Here is a 23441-nt window from a genome sequence, read left to right as displayed (position 1 = left end):
TTGTGAATGATGGAGCATCATCAACATGGCATGCTGTAAGTACATATTTCATAAACAAGACAAACATGTTATATGGCAAACGAACCCATCAACAGTTAAAACACAGTTGAAAACATAGAATTAATAAAGGCAGCTGGAATATTCTGAAATTCTCATAAAGACTTTCCATGTGAAACTTAAGGGATCAAATCTGTTGCATGCAACCTGAGATAGAGAATAACATACCTGACCTGAGTTCTGCAACCTGAGATAGAGAATAACATACCTGACCTGAGTTCTGCAACCTGAGATAAAGAATAACATACCTGACCTGAGTTCTGCCACCTGAGATAGAGAATAACATACCTGACCTGAGTTCTGCAACCTGAGATAGAGAATAACATACCTGACCTGAGTTCCTCTCCCCGTGGGAAGCGTCGGCCCTCATCCCATGCAGCGGGGGCAGTAGATTGGCCCATTTAAATTCATTATCTTACTTCCTACCCTCCACCATTCAGTCTTGACAGTCATATCAGAACTATTTGGGTGCTATCTTGGCTTTATGGTGTGTAGGCTACACATAGATAGATAGATAGATAGATAGATAGATAGATAGATAGATAGATAGATAGATAGATACTTTATTGATCCTCAAGGGGAAATTCAAGATAGAACATAGGGAAAGTACCCGTGACAAACTGGTTGTGATACTCGTGGATGCTACTGTTTTGCTGAATTTAAATGCCTAATATTCCAAATATTGGTTTTATAAATCACGTTTGTTTGTGTTTATGGTTATATTTAAATTGTTCTTCAATCCATGATGTTTATGGAAAGGCCCATGGTCCTCCCCAATATTCAACTTTTTCTTAAAATGAAAAAAAAAAAAAAAAAAGTTATACTACATTAACCTATCACTCACAGCTTTCTGAAATAATCACTTGAAGTGTTTGGTTCCAAAACACTATATTTCCATTTTATAAAACATTAAAAAGTCAGGCTATTTAATTGTTTAATGCAGTGTTTTTTTGATTGAGTATAGATAAATCAAATAACAGTACCCAATTACAATTCTACTGAAATTACTAGAAAAACAGAATGTAAAAAATGGTAGATATAGCGTTTTGGAACCAAACACTTAATTTACATGCAAGGTTATAAAACAGTGGTAAAACAGGTGTTTGTCATAATAACTAACACACACATTTCCAGTTGGCTTCTGGCACTGGCATTTCTGATAAAAAAACAACACGAAATCTGATAAATAAATTCCTGTGCTCAGAAAGCATTCCTCTGCCTTTTGTCTGTGAGGTTCATAGCCACACACACACTGTCCTATTATTTGCAAGGATCTGAAGTCTCTCACATTGACTGAGACAAACCTCACACGGCACATGCTCTGACACATGTTAGCTTTCTGCTAATGTTATAATTTAATTATTAAATACAGTTGAACTGACAACGAAATCTCGTAATTTTGTAAAGTTTACAGATTACGCAGGTATGTAGCATTTCAAGATGCCACAATGCTCTGCATCAAAACAAGTGCACAAGTTTAAATTCACATATGACATGGAATATTTCAGACGACAGAGAGCTGGGCCTTCAGAAGAGGTCAAGAAAAAGAAGGTCTTCCCAAGTAAGAGACAGAGTTGTAAGCCAGATAGTAGGTATTTAAAAATGCTCAGGAGACCCTGTACATTTATAGATAATTTATTCACAGGCTTTCATTTTCATACTGTCCTAGTATTCATATCTTTTCCTCATCTCCACAGGAATCTCACAACACCGTGGTGGTCAGGCCATGTGATTTTGTCCCAAAGATTCAAAGCTGTTATTCTAAAGGCAGGTTATTTGCACCATCTCACTTTAAATACTTTTCCAGCATTCAGTTTCTGACTAGGGTCAAGATACAAGATACACAATTCCAAAAAAACAAAACAGATGATTACTTTTTATGTACCTACAAAATAGCATACTGAAAGTGCATGACATGTTAAATGTCTTGACTAAATAAGGTCTACAGTAAACAACCTGAGATTTCTCTTTCTCTGGTCACCAGATTTCCTGGTTCCTCGCTCTAGTGCTGTCCCTGGTGGTCAACTATGAGACAGAACTGCCAGCCAACTGTGAGGACATTTTCAGCAACGTCCGGTGCGGCCACACCCTCAGCGGTGTGTACACCATCTACTCCTCTGGACACAGCGTACCTGTGCAGGTGTACTGCGACATGGACTGTGGCAACAACCATGTCCATGACGAAGGCAGGTGGACGGTGAGTGAAACAAGGTATCTGGTTCATCTGACTCAAAGGAACACGCCAACATTTTGGGAAATTGGCTTATTCACCATTGACTGAGTTACTGCATACACAGAGACGAGAAGGGTATGTATAAGCTAATTTCCCAAAATGTTGGCTCATTCGACTTCATGCACCACTGCACTGATCTGTCTGAACATGATGCATGCTGGGAATGCTGGACATTTTTGCACTGTATGCACTGTATTAGGTCTAGCATGCGCATGCTGTCTTTGGTGAACATGCCTTTTCTGTTTTTGCCCTCATCCCCAGAATCCCCAACACACACACACACACACACACACACACACACACAGAATCCCCAACACACACGCACACACACACACACACTCAGAATCCCCAACACACACACACACACTCAGAATCCCCAACACACACACACACACACACAGAGAACCAGACAGAGACAGACAAACACACACACACACATGTCCAACAATGTAAAGGGAGGAGGGAAAACAAAGGGAGGAATGATGCAGGACAGACATATGGACACACACACACACACACACACACACAGACAGAGACAGACACACACACACACACACACACACACACACAGACAGAGACAGACACACACACACACACACACACACACACACACACACACACACGTACAACAATGTAAGGGGAGGAGGGTTTGAATTTTCCCTTGGGGATCAATAAAGTATCTATCTATCTATCATCTAATAAAGGGAGGGATGATGCAGGACAGACATATGGAAACAGACACACACACACACACACACACGCACATGAACAGTGGGTGTGTGGCTCTCCTCTCCTGCGGGATTAGGAGGTCATGTGATCTGGCAGAGGGACACTGAGGAGTTATACACCCTAAACCCAGGATAGAGGGGCTCAGTGAATGTGGAGTGGAACGTGTGCAGGTGGGTGAGTGTGTTAGAGTAGACGCTGTAGAAGGACAGAGTGCCTGCTGACCAGTCCAGGTACACTCCTACTCTGCTGGAGCGGGAGGAGGGGGCAGGTATGGCAGTCTCCTTATAATTGTGCCAGACAGAGTAACTGTTACTAAAGCACTGCAGTCTCCAGGACTTGGCATTACGTCCAAACACGCAGCTCTCCCCCAGCCTCCCCTTCCTCTCTCCCAGCCTCCCCTTCCTCTCCATGCTTTTATAGGCCACTGCTATATAAACATGACCACTCCACTCAGCCTCCCAGTAGCAGCGTCCAGACAGAGCCTCTCTACACAGCACCTGAGGGTAGGAGTCAAATCTCTCTGGGTGGTCAGGATACGGCTGCTCACTCCCACATGTCACCTTTCTGTTCCCCTCAGAGAGGGAGAGAGTTCTGCATGCTGTGTTTGGGTCCAGTGTGAGCTCACAGGCATCTGCACACAAGAGGAGAGGAGAGAGGAGAGAACATCCTCATCAGAACATGGGGTAGGAAAGGACATGTTTATAACACACACTCTTACACTCTCTCTCTCTCACACACACACACACACACACACACACAAACACACACACACACACATGTACAAAAATGTAAGGGGAGGAGGGAAATAAAGGGAGGGATGATGCAGGACAGACATATGGACACACACACACACACACACACACACACACACAGACACGTACAACCAACTCTCTCTCTCTCACACACACACACACACACACACACAAAGAACATACACAAACAGAAAAGTAAGGGGAGGAGGGAAATAAAGGGAGGGATGATGCAGGACAGACATATGGACACACACACACACACACACACACACACACACACACACGTGCACCCACTCCATGTACACCACACACACACTCACACACACACACACACACACACACACACACATACACACACAAAGAAACAACAAACACACACACACACACATACACACACTCACACACACACACACACACACACACACACACAGACATGTAAAAAAATGTAAGGGGAGGAGGGAAAACAAAGGGAGAGATGATGCAGGACAGACATATGGACACACACACACACACACACACACACACGTACACCCACTCACACACACACACACACACACACACACACACACACACACACTCACACACACTCACACACTCACACACACACTGTGAAGCCTGGCATTGCCGTCCCGTGAAGCGTTACACCTCTTCCTCCCTCTGCTCTTGAGCACTAGGCATGTTGCTGTTTAGAATAGGCCCATCTTGTCTATTGACCTGCAGGGGGAGTTCCGCTGGCTAATGAGGGGGCGTGGCTCCGTGTTAATCGGAATACAGCCGGTGTCCTGCCTCACTGACGCTCTCGGTTCTGCTCTGGCCCGACGCTGTGGAGGGCTGGCTGCAGCGATTCCCGATTGCCTTTTCTTTATGCACTACAAATACATTTTGCTGACACACATGACACTTTATTTTATCTTTTGTTGCTTCCCACTTACTGACTTATGTAAATATTTGTATATAAACTAAGGCCTCTATTTTAATGGTCTGAAACGGAAGTATCTTTGCGCAAAGCGCAAATAGCTTTGTGGGCGGATCTTACGCGCTGTTGCTATTTTACCAGCGGGATAATGACTGTTGCGCCCGCCGCAAATCTAAAATGGGTTGGTCTGAAGTAGCTACATTACTCATGGGTGTAGTTTGGGCGTAACGTGCAATAAACTAATCAAAGCGCCATCTCACATTCCCTTTAACAACAGGTGCCCATTGTTATTATGATGGCGGATTTGTCGCAGCCAGTAGCTGTTCACAGCAAGGACTGTTCAGTTAGGAGCAGTTTCCTATTGATTTTTCTTTTTGACAAAATGTAAATACAGAAATGTCATACATAAAAGACATACTTTCCGATGTTTTGGGCTCACTCTAACTGAATCACTATGAATGAATAGTGATATTTTTGCAATGTTCTTCTGTCAGATAAGCTCTCCTCTCCCTGCTGCTGCTTGGGAATTTGGATTAAAGGGCATCGGCATATGCAGTTCAACATCACGTCTCCTTAAGTCCTCTAATATTTCCTCATTTATGTCAACACATCCATGACTCATGGAAATGGCGTATATGCTACATTTATGCTTATTTTCCCACATCTTAACGGACACCCACCACAACAAATCCTCGTATTTGTATTTGTCCTTGTAATTATGTATGATTTGCAGAAATGGGAACTGCTGTGTCCGTGTATATGAGAGGAGCAAAGTGTATTCCCTGCTGAAAAAAAACAGCTAGAAACCAGCTTATGCTGGTAGCTGGTTTTAGCTGGTCTTTGCTGGTTTTCTTCCAGCTCTTGCTGGTCTTTGATGGTGTAGCTGGTTGGGCCACCAGCTGGATATGCTGGCGTCACCATCTGAGGAAGCTGGTCATGCTGGTGTGACCAGCCTGTCTTGTGGGATACAGCTGGTGCCAACCTGAATGACCAACATAAGCTGGCATGGCCAGTTAAACCAGCACTATAGACCAGCAACACCAGCTAAAATGACCAGCTTGAGGTGGTACGACAAGCAAAACCAGCTGAATTACCATCATAAGCTGGGAAAACCAGCTGAAGGTATGTTTTCGCAAGAGTTTTGCTGGTCTAGCAGGTCAACCATCATAGGGTGGTCAAACAAGCTGGTTAACAAGCTGGTCAACCAGCAAACCACCTTTAGCTGGTCAGGCTGTTTTTTTCAGCAAGGTTGTGCTTTGTGCACACGCTACATTATGCCCAAGCAGGTGCAGCCGTATGCACTGTGTTTACCATCACAAATGTTCCTCTATACATTTCTTCACACCAAGTTGACCTACTATAACTTCCTAACTGCACAGTATCCCATTAACTGCATACAATACAATAATATTATTTTCTGTAAAGTAAAGTTTGTAAGCACGTTATCAAAATCAACTTAATGCACGCACAACTTTTGTTTGAGCAGGAGAGAGAATAACAACACACGGACACAGCAATTACAGAAATTGTAGGCTTGCTACTTTCTTTTACCATCTATGGTTGCTGGTTATCAGTGCACAATAAACTGATTTAAGCTAATTCACTAACTCAAAACTTCAAGGCCATCATGGATATAAAACGTTTTTGAAAACAACGAAAGGATGGAGGCAGCAAAGGAGTAATTTCAGATGGGCAAGGTAGGCAAAATTGTGGTGCTTGTCAAAACATTAGCGTTACAGCTGGAAAAATTATTATAGGCTGATGTTAATGCTAACACGATGTTTAAAGCCATAAACAACCGTAAATTTGGACAAAACTAAAGGTAACTTTAGCCTTTATAGGGCTGTATAAAGTTGTCCAAATGAATAGGTCATTATTAAGCGTTGTTGTAAAGATATTGCATGTGGATGTTGTACTGTATATAGGCTAGGTCACCAACACACAAACGAAACCGGGAAACGGACAAATATTATAACTGTATATATTATACACACACACACACACACACACACACACACACCCACACACACACAAACACAGACAGATAGACAAACACACGCACACACGCACACACACACACACACACAGAGTAAGCAGCAAACACATTCAACACAAAGAAAGCACACACACACATTCAGTAAACACACACGCACACACACACACACAGACAGGAAAAAACACATGCTCAAATGCACCATAAAAGTATAGATGCGCACACACACACACAGACACACACACAGACACACACACATACAGCACACACAAACAAACAGAAACACAGCCATTAAAATGCATATGTGCATACACACACACACACACACATACACACACACACACACACACACACACACACACACACACACACCCTACTTTGTGCACTTTTGTTGTTTTTCGGTCTCGTTCCTTAGATAAATAACTGTCGTATTGTCTATGACCATATGACCCTCCTGGACATCAGTGTAACGATCAATATTAATTTAACAGATTACCTGTGGATATTGTTTGTAACTCCACAAGCGGATTGGTCAACAGGTCCACTCATAGGCGGAGGAGGGGGAGACGAGGCTGCGTCTTGGCCAGATGGCGACGGCGTCCAACCCGGCCTCCCATCCCTACCTTACTGCTGGCTAATCTGCAGTCCACGGAAAACAAACTGGATGAGCTCCACTGTCGCATCGGCTCATGCAGGGTCTTGTGAGAGTGCAGTGTACTCTGTTCCACCGAGACCTGACTCAGCCCAAACACTCCGGACAGAGCCATACAACCTGACGGGTTCTCTGTGCACCGTTCAGATCCTAACACTGAGACTACAGGCAAAACAAAAGGAGGTGGTGTCTGTTTTTTTATGAACAAGTCTTGGTGCACGAACGTGGAAACGATCTCACAGTCAAGTACCCCAGTTTTGGAGTATCTGACTATTAAATGCCGTCCGTTTTACCTGCTGAGAGAGTTTCCTTCTGTACTGCTCACAGCTGTTTACATTCCACCAGACGCCCCTGCTGCAGCTGCACTTGATGAACTGTATGTTGCCATCTGGAAACAAGAGAGTCAGCACCAGGAAGCAATCCCCGGGTGACTTCAATCACTGCAACCTGAAAACAGTCCTTCCCAAGTACCACCAGCACGTCACCTGTCCCACCAGGGGCGATCGGACCCTTGACCACTGCTATCTCCCACTGAAAGGCTCACACAGGTCTGTACCACACCCACACTTTGGTAAATTGGACCATTTGTCGGTGCTCCTGCTGCCGGCCTACAAACCGAAGCTAAAGCATGAGCAAACAGCAGTGAGAGAAGTTCAATGCTGGTCTGCAGAACACGAGTCTGAACTTCAGGACTGCTTGGACACAACTGACTGGTCTGTGTTCAAAGACTCCTCTGCGGAGCTGGACAAGTACGCCGACTCGGTGACGGACTACATCAGGTCCTGCATGGACTTGTGTCTGCCTTCCCATATCGTCCGGTCCTTTCCCAACCAGAAGCCCTGGGTAAACAACGCTGTTCGCCTGAGCCTGAGGGAGAGGACCGCGGCATTTATTTCCAACAACTCAATAAGATATAACAACTCAAGGTACACGCTAAGTAGGGCAATAAAAGTGGCTACAAAACAGTATGGGAATAAGTTGGAGAATGACTTCAGCGACTGTGACCCCCGTCGCCTGTGGAAGGGACTGCAGGCGATCACGGACTATAAAGCCACACCAGCTCTAACGGACACCCCCGCCTCGGTTCCGTATGAGCTAAATAAATTCTGTGCTCGTTTTGAGTCTTGCGACTCTAACCCGGTGGACGAAGGTGCACTTCCAGTAGGAGGAGACATCTTGTCAGAGGCTGAGGACAGCAAAACTTTTAAACATGTTAAACTTCACAACGCTGCCGGCCCTGATGGCATCCCATCTTGTGTGCTCAAGACGTGCAGCACTCAGCTGTCACAAGTTATACCACCATAGACCTCTGCCAACTTCAAACAATCTACTCAAGAAACAAACACAGTGAGCAGGAACAACGGGAACACACACACACACACACACACACACACACACTAACACAAACAGACGGACACACAAATAGGAAATCACACACTCACAGACAAACATAGTCATAAAAGTGCAGATGTGCATGTACACACACACACACACACACAGACAGACAGACAGACAGACACACACACACACACACACATACACACAGTAAGCAGCAAACAGAAACAACAGAGGGGTGGGTAATGCTGCACATAACTAATTTGTAGAAGTTTAGCAACAGACAGTAACCAAGTGGGCGGGACTTCACGTTGAAAAATGACCAAGATGACAAGAGGGCCAGGGCCTCCCTTGGTTCCCTCCCCCAACCCAGGCGAGCAAAGCTGTCCGTCAAGAGAGCGAGCAGAACTCATCTTGGAGAGCGTATGGCCCCCTAGTGGTTGTTTTGTGCACTCACAGCTGTTTTTTCTTCACTCACTGCTGTGTCTACACGTGTGCATCAATATTATTTGCTCGTGAGGATGTTTTATTGAGCTTGCGAGATATGGCACTATTATACCACCATAGACCTCTGTCAACTTAAAACGATCTACTCCAGACGCTGTCAGAGGAGGGCTGAGTCCATCATCAAGGATGCCAGCCACCCAGCTCACTCCCTCTTCTCTCTGCTTCCCTCTGGTAAGCGCTACCGGAGCATTAGCACACACACCACACCATTCAGAGACAGTTTTTTCCACAAGCTGTCAGAATCCTAAATGGTCAGTGACTGAACAGTTCCTTCCCTTTACTGCCCACATGTGCTGCCTTATTTCTTTCATGTACGCAAGCTGCCACCAGGGGGTGCGCAAGATGAAAAATGTAATGGCGGTCTGGTGTAATATTACACAATTACAGTGCTGTTTTTTTAAGTGGGATTTTAATCCCTTTTATTTTAAATCAAAAAACTATAATTTATCAGTTTTTGATAGAAACGTAGAAGAAGAAGAAGACAGCTGCTGAAGACAGTCCTTTTCTACACACTGCTCTTCTTCTACGTACTGCAGGCTAGCTAGGCTATATGCGCGCCAACTCGTTTCATTCATTCCTTATATATTATATATAAATATGCTTAACTGGCTGAAATCAGGGAAACTGTCAAGCGGGACGTCTTATGATAAAGTTGTTAGTCACGAAGGAGGAGAGGGACCAAGAGAGAGTGAGGATTTGGAGGCAACAGACGGAGAAAATAGAGAAAGAAAATGAGCAGGAGTCTGACGATGCGCCGGAGGAAACCGACGAGGAGGGAAGGAGATGGCAAGAAAGAGGTGATGAGGGTGAACACCAGACGGGGGAAAAAGAAGGAAATATGATGATTATCTGGGTCTGGGCTTCACTTGGATCGGCGATACAGATTGCCCGCAGCCTCAGTGCGTGGTGTGCAGTGAGGTTCTAGCAAACAGCTGTCTGAAGCCGTCTTATCTCTGTCATCACCTGCACACGAAACATGGCAATTTAAGTCAAAAGCCCCTTACTTTTTTTAAAGCAAAGTTGGAGGAGTTGCAGAAAAGCCAAAAACAAATGCAGTTTCATTCATGCGTCGGGTCTATGAAAGACGCATTACGGGCTTCATATCTGCTCAGTTACAGAGTAGGGAGAAAGGGGCTGCCGCACACAATTGCCGAAGACGTGTGTTTGCCAGTGGCCAAAGAGATGGTGGAGTGTATGATTGGAGAGAAAGGCAAATAAGTTGGACATGATTCCTGTGTCCAATAACACTGTGTCGCGCCGCATTGATGCCACAGTCTACAGATGTTGCAAATCTGGCCAATCTTCTTTTGTATGTCCGTTACCTTTTTGAAGGAAACGGTACAAGAAGATTTTTTGTTCTGTCGGCCCCTTGCTACCCGAACAACAGGACAGAAAATCTTCGATTTAATTGACGTTTTTATGAGGACCAATGGGATGGACTGGGAGCGCTGTGTGGGAATGTGCACAGACGGGTGTAAAATCAATGACGGAGAAACACACAGGGCTTATAGCCCATATTAGGAGAGTCTGTCCATCCATCAGCTGGTTGCACTGCAGTATTCACAGAGAGGCCCTCGCAGCCAAAAACATGCCAGCGGATCTACTGTACTTGCAGTGCTGAACAACGCAGTCAAACTGGTGAACTTCATTAAAGCTCGTCCACTAAATTCAAGAATATTCACACTGTTATGTAATGAGATGGGCAGCGAACACAAATCACTGCTGCTGCACACAGAGGTGTGTTGGCTGTCGCCCGGCAAAGTGCTAACAAGGCTCTTTGAACACCGGCACGAATTGCAGCAGTTTTTTGAGGAGAATCTGTTTCATTTGGCCTTCAGTATGCATGACGAAGATTTTCTGAAAAGGCTTGCCTATCTAGCGGACATCTTCTCAGCTCTGAATGAACTCAATCTAAGTCTGAAGGGAGTCAGTGTAACTGTGTTCAACACACAAGACAGGATTGAGGCCATGATGAAGAAGCTACGGTTCTGGGCGAGTTGTGTGATTGGGAACACACACCTGTGTTTCCCTACGCGTCACGAGTTCTTGGGGGAAAATGACGTGGACCTGGGTGAGCATGTGAAAAGTCTCATGATTGAACACCTCAACCAACTCGCCGAGCAGCTACGGAAACACTTCCCACCTATGGACACATCTCCCGCTTGGATTAGCAATCCATTTGAAGTTTCCCTGCCCGTCCCACAGCTGTCATTTCACGAGCAGGAGCAGCTGATCGAGCTGTCATCTGATGGAGCACTGCAGTTGCAGTTCAAACGAAAGCCACTTGTGGATTTTTGGACCGAGTCACTGACATCATACACAGTCTTGGCAAAGCAAGCCTTGAGAGTTTTGATGCCCTTCGGCACAACTTATCTCTGCGAGGCTGGTTTCTCTGCTATGGCAGCTGTTAAAACTAAACATCGGCAAAGACTGGATGCTGTTGAGAAGGATTTGAGGCTTAAACTGTCTTCCATTGCGTCAAACTTCAGAGAGCTTTGTGCCAAGATGCAAGCCCACTTGTCGCATTAATATGGGTAAGTATTTGATATTATTGCTACACATATAGGACTACTCACACATTCTCTCTCTCTCTCTCTCTCTCTCTCTCTCTCTCTCTGCTGAGCGACTTTTGCGCTGCACTTGAAAAGTTTCAGATGTATCCTCTTTTAATTTATTTTATGTTTGAGCATATGCTCTTTGTTACTTAATTATGTTGTGGATCGTGTGTAGGCTAATTCATGTGTAAGCCCTCTCTGTTGCCCCCCACCTCCTGCTCCTACTCTACAAAAGCATCGTCCAACCCTGAACTGCTGCTGAACTGCTCACCCTGTTTTTACACAATGCCAACCACCACCTGCAAAAACAAACTCACTAAAATCACACATATTGCCTCCAAGATAATCAGTGTCCCCACACCCAGCCTATCAGACATGAATGACACAGCCATCACATGCCTAGCACATACAATAGCAGCTGACACAGACCATCCCCTGAATCAATTCTTCACACTACTTCCATCCGGCCGCAGATACAGAGCACTGAACTGGACTAAAGCCATTTTCAAAAAAAGTTTTGTCCCCACAGCCATCACATTGCTGAACAAGCTGTAATACTGCCACCACCACCTCAGTTGCTTGTAGTTCTCACACTGGATGTGTCTATGTGGGTGTCTTAATGTGATGTGTCTTTTTGTGCTGAATGAGGATGGGTAATGATGTGTGGATGAGATATGTCACATGGTGGATGGGATATATGTGTTACATGTTTTTTATATGCTGTGTGGATGAGATATGTCACAGGGGTGGATGGGATACATGTGTTATGGACATGAAAGAAAATGTGTGGAAATTATTATTCCTATGGGACAACAAAGACTCTAACTATCTATCTATCTCTTTTGTTGTATTGAGAGGATGATTGGCTGTGATCTGCCATCACTCCATGACCTGCATGACTCCAGGACCCTGAGGCCATCCCTTAGTTATGCTGCTACAAGCCTATAGGCTGCCAGGGGCCTCTCATGTGTCATGCTGTACAAGTTCTCCTTCCTCCTGTCTCTGCCATCTCTCTGATGTCTGGCTACTGTAACATGATGTTTTAACCCACAGTGGAATTTTCTAAATTTCCTTTACAGCACAAATCAAACAATAAACAAAAAGAAGAGGAGCTTGTGTCCGGATATTCCTTCCTTTTTTTGACTATTCTTTACAGCGCAAACAAATCAGTTCAAAATGTTCAAATCAGACAAAGCATTGGCTATAGTGCAAGAACAAACAAGATGGTGTAGTAGCCATGTTAGCACCAGAATATTACTGCCCAGCACCTAAGAGTCTAAACAGACGCCATCATGGCACCACACCTGTAAAGCAGCAGGGAATGCCATTCAATACTTCACCAAGGTTGTCATCACTAGTCCACTGCTCTACATCTCTCCCCTCCATTCCATATGTACACATGTGTGTTTAACATTCACTAAGGTTGCTATCAGAGTCTGAAACTGGATCACAGTGACTTTTTCTTTCTACGTTTAGTCCCTCAGTCTTGTGTTGTGCTGCTCTGATCTTTCCCCTTCATTCCACACTCACAACACTCCAACTTTCCTCCAACAAGTTCAGTACAGTCAGACACTGTATCAATTAAGGAAAGGATTGTTCAGGAGAAATGTATGTGTGTGTGTGTGTGTGTGTGTGTGTGTGCATGCATGTGTGTGTGTGTGTGTGTGTGCATGTGTTTATGTGTTAGAGAGAGACAGGGCCTTTCTGAAACTACTAAATTACTTCTCCCTCTCCCTAGCCACTTGCACTTCATTTGTGCGTTCACATGGATGGTCTGCCATATTAAGGGCCATCATCTGAAATCAATGACTGTCAAGTGGTAGAGTGTTCTAAACCATCCAGTGAGGGTGCTTCCCACCAGATTGCACTCTGTAACCAAGGGGGAGTGGGTAGGGATACGTTTTGGAAAAGGCCCAGAGAGAGTGAGTCACACACACACACACACACACACACACACACACACACACACACACACACACACACACACACACACACACATTAATGCTTCCATGTAAATCATGTGTACGGCTCTTTTTCAGGAGAAGTAAAATCACTCACATTTTCTGGGTCCTGGTTTAATCCTGAACTCTCCTCCATAGTCATACCTTAAGGGAAAGGAAGGGAAGAAAAAACAGTTTTGACACAAAACTGAGTTTAGTATGTGAACTGAGACAGTAATATACTTCAGAGTCTGTATATCAAGCAGAATAAGTATAAGTATATATACTCTTTTGATCCAGTGAGGGAAATTTGGTCTCTGCATTGAAACACACTCAGCACATAGTGAACACACAGTGAGGTGAAGCACACATTAATGCCGGCGCTTTATTATTACATTGTATTGCATTTTGTAGAAATATATAGTGTAAGCCATGCATTGCTTGGACATATTGAGATCTAGTATATCAATATAACAGACATCTGTACATGAAGTGGCAGCTTAAGCCATTAGTAGCCATGAAAAGTTTGGCGGCTGAAGTAGCCATTTAGGTTTTGGCTGAGCCGGCTAGCCAGCCAATGACTTCATCATCCAGCCATTATTCTCAAAACAAATGGCTTCGGGGTCTACTTTCACTGTGTCTTTGCCCACGGTGCAGGCTCTCTCTTCTGTTGTTGCTCCTGACCCTAGGCAGGGCTGTGACCCAAACACAGATCATATACCCAGTTTCCCCTGACAGGTTAGCAGGTGGTCCTGCAGTGTGAGTGTTCCTGCTGGAAGGACGCAGGACTGGACAGGACATGTGGTCGGGTGAGCTGAACCAGTTGGTGTAATAATGTGTAGTGTGTGTCAGACTCTGTTTGTAAGTCTTTTGTCTATTTGTCCCCCTCTACAGAAGCTGTAGTGTACAACTGCTGTTAGTCTGAGTCTCCGCCCTTCCCCTGTCTGCTCCTGGTTCCCACCTGTTTCCCAGCTCGACATGTCAATCAACTTGATTCTAATTACTGCTCTTAGTCATGCAGGCAGGAACAGTCACGAGGCATGAGTTTGCCTGTGTATCCCTGTCTGGTTTTGACCTCTACTTGAATGTTTCTGACTGTGCCTCTGCTTGTGTTCTGTTCTGCCAGAGGATTTTTTGTCTGAGCTATTTTTGTGTTACACTTCTGATTACTGCTTTTGAAGAAGATTGGCCTTTCGTGTGTTTTTCTCTGCAGATTATTCTCTTGAGTGGTGGACTCAGGCTTTTTGAAGAGCAGGGGCATACAAACAAAAAAGGCACATATCTCACGACATGGGGCCCCAACCCCAAGCAAAAAGCTATGATGTATGGATGGAGTATGAGCAACTGGGCCCATGGGCAGAGACATGAAAAGGGCCCAGTCAACCTCAGAAAGTTCTTAACTCAGCTATAGGGAGGTAGAACATTTGAAAAATAACCCCTTAAATGAGGATTTCTGGCAGTTTTGTGGAATGAAATGGACAGATTGAGATTTACAAATATGACATAACATTACATTACATTACATTACATTACATTTGGCTGACAATTTTTAGCCAAAGCGACTAACAACATAGTAAACAGTTTAAGTTTTAGAGCAGTTCTCAACAATTTTAGGACAATTTAAAAAACATTAGAGTACAGTAAGAATAAGTGCATCAGTGAGTGCTGTTTTTAACAGTTACTTGTTAGTTTGAGACGACTGGTGAGTGCTAGGATCAGTAAGACTTGTTGTAAGTGTTGCTATGAGAGGAGATGTTCTCTAAAGAGCTGGGTCTTCAGGAGTTTTCTGAAAATGGAGAAGGATGTCTCTGCCCTTGTAGGAGCTGGCAGTGTGTTCCACCAACGAGGAACAACAGATGAGAAAAGTTTGGATTGGCTTGAGCGTACCGGTGGTAGAGCTAGACGTCGTTCGTCTGAGGAGCGCAGCGGTCTGGAGGTAGCGTATGTCTGTATGAGGGCATTCAAGTAGGTGGGAGCAGAACCGGAGACTACTTTGTAGGCAAGCGTTAGAGCCTTGAATTTGATGCAGGCCGCCATAGGTAGCCAGTGTAGCTGGATGAGCAGCGGGATAACATGTGCCCTTTTGGGTTGGTTGTAGACCAGGCGCGCCGCCGCGTTCTGGATCATCTGAAGTGGTTTCACTGCTCAGGCTGGGAGACCTGTCAGGAGGGCATTGCAGTAGTCGAGTCGTGATATGACTATTGCCTGAACCAGAAGTTGGGTAGCATCTTGAGTAAAGTAAGTCCTGATTTTCCGTATGTTGTAGAGTGCGAAACGGCATGACCGGGCGACTGAGGCAACATGATCTGAGAAGTTTAGTTGGTTGTCGATAACAACTCCTAGATTTTTTGCAGTCCTGGTAGGTGAAACAGACAGGGATTCAAATTTGATGTTGATTTTGTGATGTATGGTAGGTTTAGCTGGGAGGACCAGCAGTTCAGTCTTTGAGAGGTTCAGCTGGAGGTGGTGTGCCTTCATCCATGTAGCTATGTCTGAGAGGCAATCCGAGATCCGTGCTGAAACCAAGGGGTCATCAGGTGGAAAGGACAGATAGAGCTGTGTGTCATCTGCATAGCAGTGGTATGAGAAGCCATGCGAACGGATAATCTGTCCCAAGGAGGTGGTGTAGATAGCAAAGAGAAGGGGGCCCAGCACTGAGACCTGGGGGACCCCTGTAGTGAGATGGTGAGGTGCAGATAGCTGACCAAGCCATGATACGTTAAACGAGCGTCCTGTGAGGTAGGATTCAAACCAGGAGAGAGCAGAACCGGAGATTCCCATGTTAGCGAGTATAGAGAGAAGGATGCGGTGATTAACCGTGTCAAAGGCAGCCGATAAGTCAAGCAGAATGAGTACTGATGACCGAGCGGTCGCCCTGGCTTCTTTTAAGGCTTCTGTTACAGACAACAGAGCCGTTTCGGTAGAGTGCCCGCTTTTGAACCCAGACTGACTTGGATCCAGAAGGTTGTTCTGTGAAAGGAAGTCAGAGACCTGTTTGGAGACTGCTCGTTCAATGCCTTTGGATAGGAAAGGCAGGAGTGAGACAGGGCGGTAGTTCTCGACTTGAGCAGGGTTGAGAGAAGCTTTCTTAAGTAGCGGTGTTACGCGGGCCATTTTGAACGCTGTTGGAAATGTGCCGGAGGTTAGCGAGGCATTGATCACATGTGTGATAGCTGGAGCGATGGTAGGGCTGATGGACTGGAGTAGGCTCGTAGGTATAGGGTCCTGCGAGCATGTGGTAGGACGGCTGCATGTCAGGAGTCTAGATACTTCACTCTCGGAGAGAGGCGTGAATGCTGAAAAAGATGTTCCAGCAGTCCCTAGAGGTTGTAGGAGTGCGGTATCTGAGTCAGATACCGCAGTCATCTGAGTCAGATAACCATCAACAGATTTAATCTTTCTGTGAAAAAAGTTGCCAATTACAAAGCATGATTATTATACATGATTATCACATCACAGCATGAACTGTGTTATTTGACTGAGGGACTCCATTCAGATATCAGGGGTGAATAGCATAGCCCATGGTGTATAATTGAGGGGCCCAATTAAGACATTTCACATAACATAAGCCATGTTATTTGACTGAGGGGCCCTATTAAGACATATCACATAACATAAGCCAAGTTATTTGACTGAGGGGTCCTATTCAGATATGGTGGGTGGAGAACATAGTAGTGACTACATGCAGAGGCTTGAGCTTCAGGGCACTGTGAGCCTTTGTGCCCCTGGTATCAAGTAAGATGAAATAGTTTTCATCCTTTCATAGCTTTCATCCAAAATTGATGCAATTAGGGACCCTTCACATCACTGCATCACATTTTATCTACAAGAGGAGCACCTTCATTGGCACTTCCTTACGCTTTCTCACATGTAGTGCAATACACAGGACTGCACTTCACTGCATTCTGAACTGCAAATGACACATTTTGGAACAGGGTAGGACTACTAGGAAGTAGCCTACCTACACGTTGGAATTGTGGCAGGTGCTGGTAGTGCTGATTGTGCAAAAATAACACCACTGTAGACGCTTCAAAAATATACAATATTGCAAGTAGGCTAGCCTATGTCAGCAACAAGCTGAAGTTTGTTGAATTTGATGTAAGCAAGCATACAGAGCAGAGGGACAGTGAGCAGCAGCAGCTGGTGGAGAGTGTAGCCCAGTTGAGGCTAGGCCTACATGATAACATTAACTCAGTGGTGATGGAGCAGGTATGTGTGACATGCCATGCTGATGATGATGATGGTTATGATGACTTATTAATTGTGACTGATAACATAAGGCCGTCGCCCACTGCTGTGATCACAATAACAAATAGCGCAACATAAGAGATCATGTGCTCCATGGCTACCTCTGATCAGTCATTTGTCCACTTTCAGTGCTCCACGACACTTAGTTGAAAAATATGTATATTTAAGGGTAATGCAAGGATTGTGTAGTTAATTAGGTGTGCCTGAACGATTTGAGGGCCGCTTGGGCCAAATATGCCAGGGCTGATTTTTTGTCCCAGTCCGTCCCTGCTTTGGAACACTGTGATGTGGGGGCAGCATAGAGGGCACTCCATATTGGCACCCCTTTCCAATGGAAGGGCACACATAGGGAACGCCAAGTATAGACCATTTTTAATGGACACCTTATAGACAGAATTATTGTTTGAAGTGGCACTATGGGGCGCTGAAACATTTCTCATGTAAAATGGCCACCAGATGGTGCCATTTTACTGCACTTCGGGACTTTTTTAGTACAATGGCGCCATCTGGTGGCCATAAAATATTGAATGTCTAAAATCCTAATGTGCCTGTGTTTAGAGCATAAAGAATGTGCAAAATGTCTGTGACGTCACCCATATAATAGGATTAGAGGCACAAACAAGGGCGAAAGTATTTCCTTATAGCCTGGGTGTTCCCATGCTGCCTTGCGCGCAATTTGATTCACGCTGCTAAGGCAGCCTGGAGACCATGGAGCAAATTTTCGCCTGAGATAGGGAACCAATCACAGAACAGGGGGAAAAGCAAGACGATGATGAGCTATGCACAGACGCATTTGATAGACATCCGTGGCACCCAATAAACGGATCTGAGCATTTTTTTCAAATACGAGAAAATGAACGTTTGGTTCCCAGACCACGTCTCATTGAGAAGTGGTGGCGCTAGCCAGGCTAATTTCCTTAACAATTATTCTTATAATCCATCTGGTCGATTTAAATTGTGGTTTTTTCAGGACATGTCTTAGGACATGACAGTTTTCATAAAATTTCTCCACATTGCTCCACTGGATTTCTGTTGTATATGCCTTGCTGTATATCTCCTACAAAAATCTACTTTTTGTTATTGAAGTGAAATGGTTGCTGTCAAAATTCACCATCATTAGTTTGAGCACATTTTCAAAATATAATTTTTTGTGATGAATGGGAGTCAACGGGAGCCATAAATCTCTGGCAAAATATTCTTTGGTCACCGCTAGTCTGATTGGGTGACACCGGTGAGTACTGGGGGCTAGACATATGAACTGATGCTCATTTTAGTATTTAAGTTTGTTTTATTGCTCTGTGTGCTGAGGATGTTACTCATGTATCCAAGATATTTATGTATTTCATTATTTACCTACAAATTGTTCAAAGAACTGAATAGAACTCATTCACTGTCACTGTGTCACTGCGTCACACTGAGTAACTGTGCAATCTGTCTTAACGATCTGTTGCCTGCGTATACAGTATGGTGTGGTGTTATGAATTTTAGATCTATAGAAGTGTGAACTATTCAGGAGCCTCATATGTGTGAACTGGGGGACTTTTACCTGCAGTACTTAAAGGGTCATGACATGCCCAGTTTAATATGTGGGAGGAGACCATGTGGAAACATGAGAATATCAGAACATAAACACCCAGCACTCACCTGAAAGTCTCTAGTTTACAGTTGGGATCATCCAGTCTCTCTGTGAGCTTTCTGACACCTGAGTCTCCTGGGTGATTGTAGCTCAGATCAAGCTGTTTCAGGTAGGAGGAGTGTGATTTGAGGGCAGAGGACAAGAAAGCACAGCCCTTCTGGGTGATCAGACAACCAGACAGTCTGAAACAAAAGATCATCTTTCCTCATTATTAGAGAAGGGAAAAGCATTAAAAGGTACGCCATGCACTAGCAAATTCATTCAGTAATTATGACTGAAAATCCCATTAAAACATATTTAGGAAAACATACTTAACTAATAATAATCAGACATTTAGCTTTATGCAGGCAAAAGTATTTGATTTGAGGGCAGAGGACAAGAAGCCCTTCTGGGTGATCAGATAACTTGAAAAAACCCACACATTTATTTTGAAAACAATCTACTGTATACCCACATAATACTGAATAGACGTACAGATAAATCACTAACAATATTGGAAGAAACATGGCTTGACTTTACAAAGGCATAGTTACATGTCTCAGCGTCATACAGTCATATTCAGATGTCACTGGCATTTCATCATGCACAAAGGGGAAAAGTAATATAATACTTTACATTCCTTATAACTGACCTCAGTATCTCCAGTTTGCATTGTGGATCTCTTAGTCCCACACAGAGCAGCTTCACTCCTTCATCCTGCAGGTCATTGTCACTCATGTCCAGTTCTCTCAGATGGGAAGGTGTCCTCTCCAGCACTGATGCCATCACTTTACAGCTCATTTTGGAGAGCTTGCAGCGTTTAAGCCTGTTTAGAAATCACAGCTGATGAACACAGTTGATACCTCATCACACATTGCAAAGAGGAAGTGTCTGCAAAAGTAGTTTTATAAAAAAAAGGTTGAATATTAAACTCATACAAACCAAATGGAGCCAGAGTGATGAGGCCCTGTATGTAATATGTTTTGTGTTGTAGAATTAACCACTCAGGATTCTCTACCTTTTCAATGCCCATGTAACAAGGGGGAGCTGATACTAGGCCCACATTTTTAAAATGAGCTGTCACCGGATTTATCTCATCCCCACATCTGATGTTGCTGCGGTATTCACTAATCCGTGTCCACAGGGGTCTACATGCTCTACCAACATGGACACTTAATTAACTTAAATAAACACTACAAAGGTGGAATTGGAGGTTATGAGTCATGACACATTAAATCTTGAGGTGTTTTCCTGCTGTGCAGAGGTGTCAGGTGTGTATGTTTTACATTTGGTAATAAAACTACATTGTGCACATTTACCACACCTATAGTTGCAATCAGGGATATTATGTGACTGGTATGTCCAGTTGCAGGCATTCCAAATCTGCGGTCAGATTCGATTATGTGCCAGTGTTTATTAATCTTTCTGAATTCAAAACCCATCATCTGCTCTGTTTGATGTACATGATGAAGACCTGAGTGGTCGAAACGTTGTACTAATTAAATCACATTGGGAGGAAAAAAGACAGTGTGCAGATATATTAGAGATATATAAAGTATAAACACACATTACAACAATATTCATGATCTGGGCACAGGAACTCATTGTCAATTCTAAATGGATCAAACCTTTTATACAAACTGCACAGTTTAACATGGAGATTTAAGTTTTAACCTCTCCCTTTATTAACTGCTTACACACTGTTATGAATAAAAGATGACACAACTGTATACAGTATATTGACACCTGATGAGACAAAAAAAGCAATAGAGGCAAATAGACAGACCCAAATAATTTCTGAAGAGTTTATGGACTGTAATTGGACTGATTCACTGGGTGTGGGCTGTGCTGAACTTTGTAGGGCAGTAGGGCTTGATCAGATCTGACTGAGGGGTGATATTTCAGAGTGAAGAGGAAAGCATACTTGAAGGACACTGACCTCAGTGTCTCCAGCTTGCATTGTGGATCACTTAGTCCCACACAGAGCAGCTCCACTCCTTCATCCTGCAGGTCATTGTCACTCATGTCCAGTTCTCTCAGATGGGAAGGTGTCCTCTGCAGCACTGATGCCATCATTTCACAGCTGGCTTTAGAGAGGTGACACTGATTTAGCCTGTTTAACAAATACAAATGATGTAGGGGTAAGATATAAAATAAAATAAATAAAATAAAAATATAAGGCTGTTGGAAGGGAAAGGGTGTTTCTTTGGTTGATGTAACATTTAATCTTCATTCCAGTAAAAATCAATAACGAAGCATGTGAAACAAACTCAAAATCTCTCCCCCTTGTCTGTGATGATTATCAATGGTCTACCCCCATGCCCATACTACAATTGATTGATGTCATTCACACCTCAGTTTGATTCCTGACCCTGGATAAGGCCACCACGTGGATTTACATTTATTTAGCAGACACTTTTATCCAAAGTGATTCTATTACAAGGGGCATTCTCTCCAGAGTGACGTGACGTGAGGTTAAGTGCCTTACTCAACTCCTACTTCCACAGCGGTGGAATTGAACCCACAACTTTTCAAGCTACTCTATGCTATCCCAGCATGGACCTTTTGGTCTTATCTTAATAAGTTTCCCATATGAGAGATCATGCTGAATCTCATGTTTTCAGACAGGGTATGCTGTAGGCCAGTCAACTCTTTCATTTAGGCATTCATATAAGTTCTGCCTCTCCTGTATGCGTCGCTCACCACATCAACGAATGGTGAACTCCATAGACTGCCATGCTCAGATATTAATGTTATTTGTTTGGCTTTTTCTGGCTTAGATTTTGTAGAATTTATCGAGAAATAGACACAGTATATTTCAATGACCTAGTTATTGTAACCAGAAAATAAGTCTGAGGTTATTTGCAAGGTGTCTGCAAGCCAGTTTATGTTATGTTAGCAAACAAACTTCCCACAACTGCCCAAAAAGTACTGCTTGCTGGCGAAGTGCTGAATTCAAAATGTCTATCGAAAAGCAATATTCTCATGCAGGAACTATAACCAAAGTCCTTATAGGCAAGTCCCTCCACTCGGCGGCCATATAGCAACGATTTTTGGGCACTCATCGGGCACCCTATTCAGCAGAAATGCGCGTGCGCAAGGCTTCACGACACCAATCTTGCTCCAGCTGCGAGATCACAACACATGATTGGCACGATGTCTTCACAACACACCACATTATTGGCTCAACGTATTCACAACACAGCACATGATTGGCTCAATGTATTCACATGTCGACGTTTTGCCGCGGAAGGGGTGTGATATGCATAGACAACTGCCATATTGGCGTTACAAACTAAGCCTATGCATTTCTATGGAGGATTTTTTGAGTGCTGTGTCTCCTCATTAGAAAGTCTCTGCTATAGCTATCAAATGACATGTGTGAGCATTGAGCTGGCTCATCAATTGGTGGTCAGGGTTTTGCCCATGGCATTACATTTGCAAATTGATTTTCCTATTACATTGGCTTTAGTTAGACTTTGCTTTGTGCTTTGCCCTTTTTTTTTAAATTAGGGCCCCCGGTGTGTCAAAACATTTCTGCTCAAGGTAATCAATCTAAGACAAATAATTCACTTACCAAACCCTCCTAGAGACATTGACTGCAGGGAGCATTCTGTGGAGCCCTTCCTCTGACCTCTGGTATTTCCTCAGATCAAGCTCCAGCTCTTCAGCTGACATCAGTAGCAAATAAGTCAGAGCTGAACATTGGGCTGGAGTGAGTTCCTTCTCCTCGCCTGCTGAGCTCATGTATCTGTGTAACATAAGAGATCCATATTTCTGAATATTCTTCAAATCAGAGTCAGGGATTATGTCAGGGTTATGTCTTGACCAAACAATGATTTAAAAGTGATTAACAGAATTTTAAAATCAATTCTGAACATCCTACACCTCAATAAAGATGCTATTTGT

The 23441-nt window shown here is 43.9% G+C and overlaps 2 protein-coding genes and 2 long non-coding RNA genes across 13 annotated transcripts in view; 2 read left to right on the top strand and 2 right to left on the bottom strand.

Annotated features, from left to right (window-relative positions):
• Nucleotides 1–2351, top strand: part of LOC121718356 (microfibril-associated glycoprotein 4-like) — a 14153-nt gene extending 11802 nt beyond the window's left edge. For 2 of the 10 annotated variants that reach the window (XR_006033913.1, XR_006033911.1), the window contains 2 exons: nt 1755–1828; nt 2042–2341. Coding sequence is in view for 2 of the 10 variants with exons in the window: in XM_042103383.1 (XP_041959317.1) it covers nt 7–35; nt 1566–1649; nt 1755–1818; nt 2039–2338 (477 nt within the window). In the remaining 8 variants the exon portion in view is untranslated. Of the gene's footprint in view, nt 36–1290; nt 1388–1464; nt 1650–1754; nt 1829–2038 lie in introns of all 10 variants that reach the window. The other 8 variants (XM_042103383.1, XR_006033916.1, XR_006033917.1 and 5 more) reach the window with 8 other exon arrangements.
• On the bottom strand, nt 42–994 carry LOC121718419. The gene is made up of 3 exons (XR_006033938.1): nt 668–994; nt 391–537; nt 42–230 (listed from the first exon to the last, which is right to left on the bottom strand). It is a non-coding gene; the product is annotated as an uncharacterized LOC121718419 (long non-coding RNA).
• A 549-nt stretch (nt 2352–2900) lies between the features above and the next one.
• Nucleotides 2901–9579, top strand: LOC121718420. The gene is made up of 3 exons (XR_006033939.1): nt 2901–2937; nt 3980–4055; nt 8845–9579. It is a non-coding gene; the product is annotated as an uncharacterized LOC121718420 (long non-coding RNA).
• The window catches only part of LOC121718258 (NACHT, LRR and PYD domains-containing protein 12-like), a 28460-nt gene continuing 7929 nt past the window's right edge, over nt 2911–23441 (bottom strand). The window contains exons 7-12 of the mRNA XM_042103188.1: nt 23110–23283; nt 21472–21645; nt 20185–20358; nt 19562–19735; nt 13788–13834; nt 2911–3650 (exon numbers count right to left, since the gene is read on the bottom strand). Coding sequence (XP_041959122.1) covers nt 3100–3650; nt 13788–13834; nt 19562–19735; nt 20185–20358; nt 21472–21645; nt 23110–23283 — 1294 coding nt within the window. The 3' untranslated portion in view covers nt 2911–3099. The remainder of the gene's footprint in view (nt 3651–13787; nt 13835–19561; nt 19736–20184; nt 20359–21471; nt 21646–23109; nt 23284–23441) is intronic.

The sequence above is a fragment of the Alosa sapidissima genome, chromosome 9 (genome assembly GCF_018492685.1).
Source record: "Alosa sapidissima isolate fAloSap1 chromosome 9, fAloSap1.pri, whole genome shotgun sequence".
Lineage (NCBI taxonomy): Eukaryota > Metazoa > Chordata > Actinopteri > Clupeiformes > Clupeidae > Alosa > Alosa sapidissima.
The sequence above is the reverse complement of the archived record's forward strand: the minus strand, read 5'-3'. Positions and strand labels throughout refer to the sequence as shown.